The sequence below is a fragment of the Frankliniella occidentalis genome, unplaced genomic scaffold, assembly GCF_000697945.3.
Source record: "Frankliniella occidentalis isolate FOCC.00 unplaced genomic scaffold, Focc_3.1 Scaffold28, whole genome shotgun sequence".
Lineage (NCBI taxonomy): Eukaryota > Metazoa > Arthropoda > Insecta > Thysanoptera > Thripidae > Frankliniella > Frankliniella occidentalis.
The window spans coordinates 2,322,561-2,325,619 of record NW_026267158.1 but is presented as its reverse complement, the minus strand read 5'-3'; the positions used below and the strand labels follow the sequence as shown (position 1 = coordinate 2,325,619).

The 3,059-nt window shown below is 55.9% G+C and overlaps 1 protein-coding gene across 1 annotated transcript; it reads right to left on the bottom strand.

The window, feature by feature from the left end:
- Nucleotides 1-1,858: 1,858 nt before the first annotated feature.
- On the bottom strand, nucleotides 1,859-3,051 carry LOC127749068 (uncharacterized). Its single transcript, XM_052265651.1, has 2 exons — nucleotides 2,825-3,051; nucleotides 1,859-2,087 (listed from the first exon to the last, which is right to left on the bottom strand). The coding sequence occupies exons 1-2, from the start codon at nucleotides 2,926-2,928 to the stop codon at nucleotides 1,859-1,861; spliced, it is 333 nt and encodes a 110-aa protein (XP_052121611.1). The 5' UTR covers nucleotides 2,929-3,051.
- Between the last annotated feature and the right edge of the window lie 8 nt (nucleotides 3,052-3,059).

The following is a 3,059-nucleotide window of genomic DNA, read 5'->3' as shown; positions in this document are numbered from 1 at the left end:
GAGCCAAGTGTACGGTGTCTCTGGCGGCCACATAGCCGTCGCCAATAAAACGGGGAAAAGTTCCGACCCGACCAGGATTCGATCCCCAGACCGAGCTTACCCAGCTGACCCCGTGCCAGCACGCTCGCCACTCGGCTGTCGGCTCCACTTGTCAACAAGAGGTTCAGAACTCGGTCCCGCTTTACGGGTCTTGGTCTCCCTTATTGCACGCGTTCAGGTCGGCTCAAGTCCACCTCCTCGACGCGCTGCAGCCCGGGTCGAATTCTGCCCAAAAACACGGAAAAGGTACCATAAATGGACCTAACCTAACCCCCGCGCGCCCAAGGGGCTCTTTTACTGGTCATTTTCCGTGTTTCGGGCCAAGAGCCGACCCGGGCTGCAGCGCGTCGAGGAGGTGGACTTGACCCGACCTGAACGCGTGCAATACGGGAGACCAAGACTCTTCGAGCACCTGACCGAGGTTTGAACATTCCAGTGACAACTGGAGCCGACAGCCGAGCGGCGAGCGCGCTAGGGCTTGGTGCAGAAGACACCCTCAGCCCCGGGGTCGAGTCCTCGTCGGGGCGAACATTTTCATGTTGTTTTTTGGCAGGGGGAGGGGGGGGGGGCTGCTGAGTAGGCGGTCAAGTCCACCTCCCCATGTCTTTTGTCTTAACCCTTGGTCCCCGCACCGCAAACTGCTACATAGGAAAAAATGAACCTCGGACAGTATTCGAACCGACAACCATCCGCGTCCCGAGCGCGCGCTCTACCAACTGAGCCAATGATGAGGGTTTTGCATAGGGGAAGCTTATCTCCGATGTGGCTCTCACCCCGAAACATATGGCTGGCAGACGGAAAAGGGTTCCGTCGACTAGATTCGAACCAGCGACTGTTTGCGTACCGGCCCATCACATCAGGCAGGTGTCGCACGGCTGTAAAGTCATGGCCAGCGGAGCGCGAAAATTATCACCCGGCCGAGATTCGAACCAGTGACCAGGTTCGTACCGGGCTCGGACGCTACCGACTTGGCCACGGCGGAACGGTACAGAGAACTACTATCAGCGGCATCTTGATCTAAGCTGTGACCGACGCCCGAAGACACTTGGACAGAAAAGCAGGGAAAAATGACCGCGGATGGGATTCGAACTAGAGACCACCCGCACGATCTGCCAACGATCAAAGTTTAACACGCTCGGTTACCTGCTTGCTTCTACGGGGCCGAGGTCTAAGCTCGGTCATGCCTAACGGGAGACAAAAAGCGACAAAGAAAAAATTTGCCCCGCCCGGGAGTTGATCTTAGGGCCGACAATTTTGGTTCGGATGAAGCTGCATGCGGTCATGTCGACTGTAGCTACAACTGTTTAACTACAAAAGGGGCGTGTGGCTAGTGGAGTCGGACATCGTATGTTGCCCCATTTGTGACCACATTTTTGTGTCCATAAACAGGGACGTGTCTACTACCACTTGTCGCCGCGACATGAGTTGTCGCAGGGACGCCTGCGAGGTAGGCCACGGCTTCTATCTAAGGCGTCTGTCGTGACGGGGACTTTGGGTTTAGGCTCCTTTTGACTCCAGGCTCATAAATCCTTTCTAAAGCTAAGAAGTGACGCCGTGTCAATCTAGGCGTGGGTCGATGATTGTCGCTGAAAACGCCTGGAGGGTAGGCAATGCTTTCCTGAATCGTGCCCCCCCCCCGGCCCCCTGTCCCTCCGAGCGCTTGGACAAGGCGAGAGCTTCGGAAAGGCATTGATATCTCTCGTTTTCGCTTTAGTTCTTGGCGCAGTTGACTTCTGGTTGATATTCTAGCATTGGCGGAAGTAATGAATTCGTCTATAGACAGTTCAGTTTAAGCTGGCTCGGGCACTGTCGGCTGTTGCTAAAATCGTGCTGTAGCTAAAATCGTGCAGCTACAAACAGGGACGTAGGCCGCGGCAGACCATAGACGGATACGCCGGGGGAGTATCGTTCTCACCTCCTCGATGATTCCCAGGAACCTGTCACCGGGTATTCCGTGCGAGGCGGGTATGTCCGAGAGGGTGTACAGCGTCGCCTCCGCCAGACGCTCGACGAACACGCGGAGGGAAGTTTCATTCTTGACACGGAATCTGCGGAAAGCGACAACGGGACGGGCGGATGAGTGAGAACGACCCTTGGTCGTCTCGGCACGACCCTCAGTCGTCGGACCGACCCTCGGTTCTCGGTACGACCCCGCCTTCCGCACGATGCGGTGGTGGTCAGGTTGGTGCCCGTTTATCGTCGGAGTTGCATGTGTTGCGGGCGGAAGGACATGAGGCCTCCACCTAGTACTCTCCAAGAAGACGGAAATTCAGTTCACGACCGACAATCGTTTTTGTCATTATTTTGCATTTTGGATCATCCATCCAGAAAGTACGTCCGTTACGAGCCTGCCACGTTCAGCCTTTGCACGCTCTCATAACGCCTAGTAGGTAGGCAACATCTCGCCTACAGGGCATTCGTGTACTGCGGGGTGGCCTACCCCGAGTCTCGCAGGCGCCTAGCTCCTGTTATTTGCCGAATGAATCCGAGAAAAACGGACGTACTACTGGTCGATCTCTTTGCCTTCTGTCACCTTAACGGCAAAACCGGCCAAGGCAAAGATTAAATAGCATCGTAGAGCAGTTAAACCGAGTAAAGAGTCACCAAGAGAGACACCTTGTTTTCGTATAGTCACTTAGTGTACCCTCAATCCGATCTACGTACCATTACATAACGTACATTTTACAGGTTTCAGAGCTTCTCTTCCTCGACATTTTTAGAAACTCTATAAACCACGACACTCTTTCGTTTCCCACGCCTTGACGACTAGTTCAAAACCACTCACTCGCGGGCCAGCCGCTGCACCGCGGCCGCCACGCGCGCTGGGTCGCGCCGGCCCTCCGGGTTCGGGCAGAGGGTGAGGGACGGGAAGGTTGTGTTCCACGACATGTAGTCCCGCTCCAGGGCGATGACGGTGGGGTTGTCCTGGTAGCGGCGCCACGTCGAGTTGGATATGGAGTACGTGCTGTACCAGGCCAGTGCCACGACCAGCGCCCACAGAGCCCTGAACTCCCCCCCCC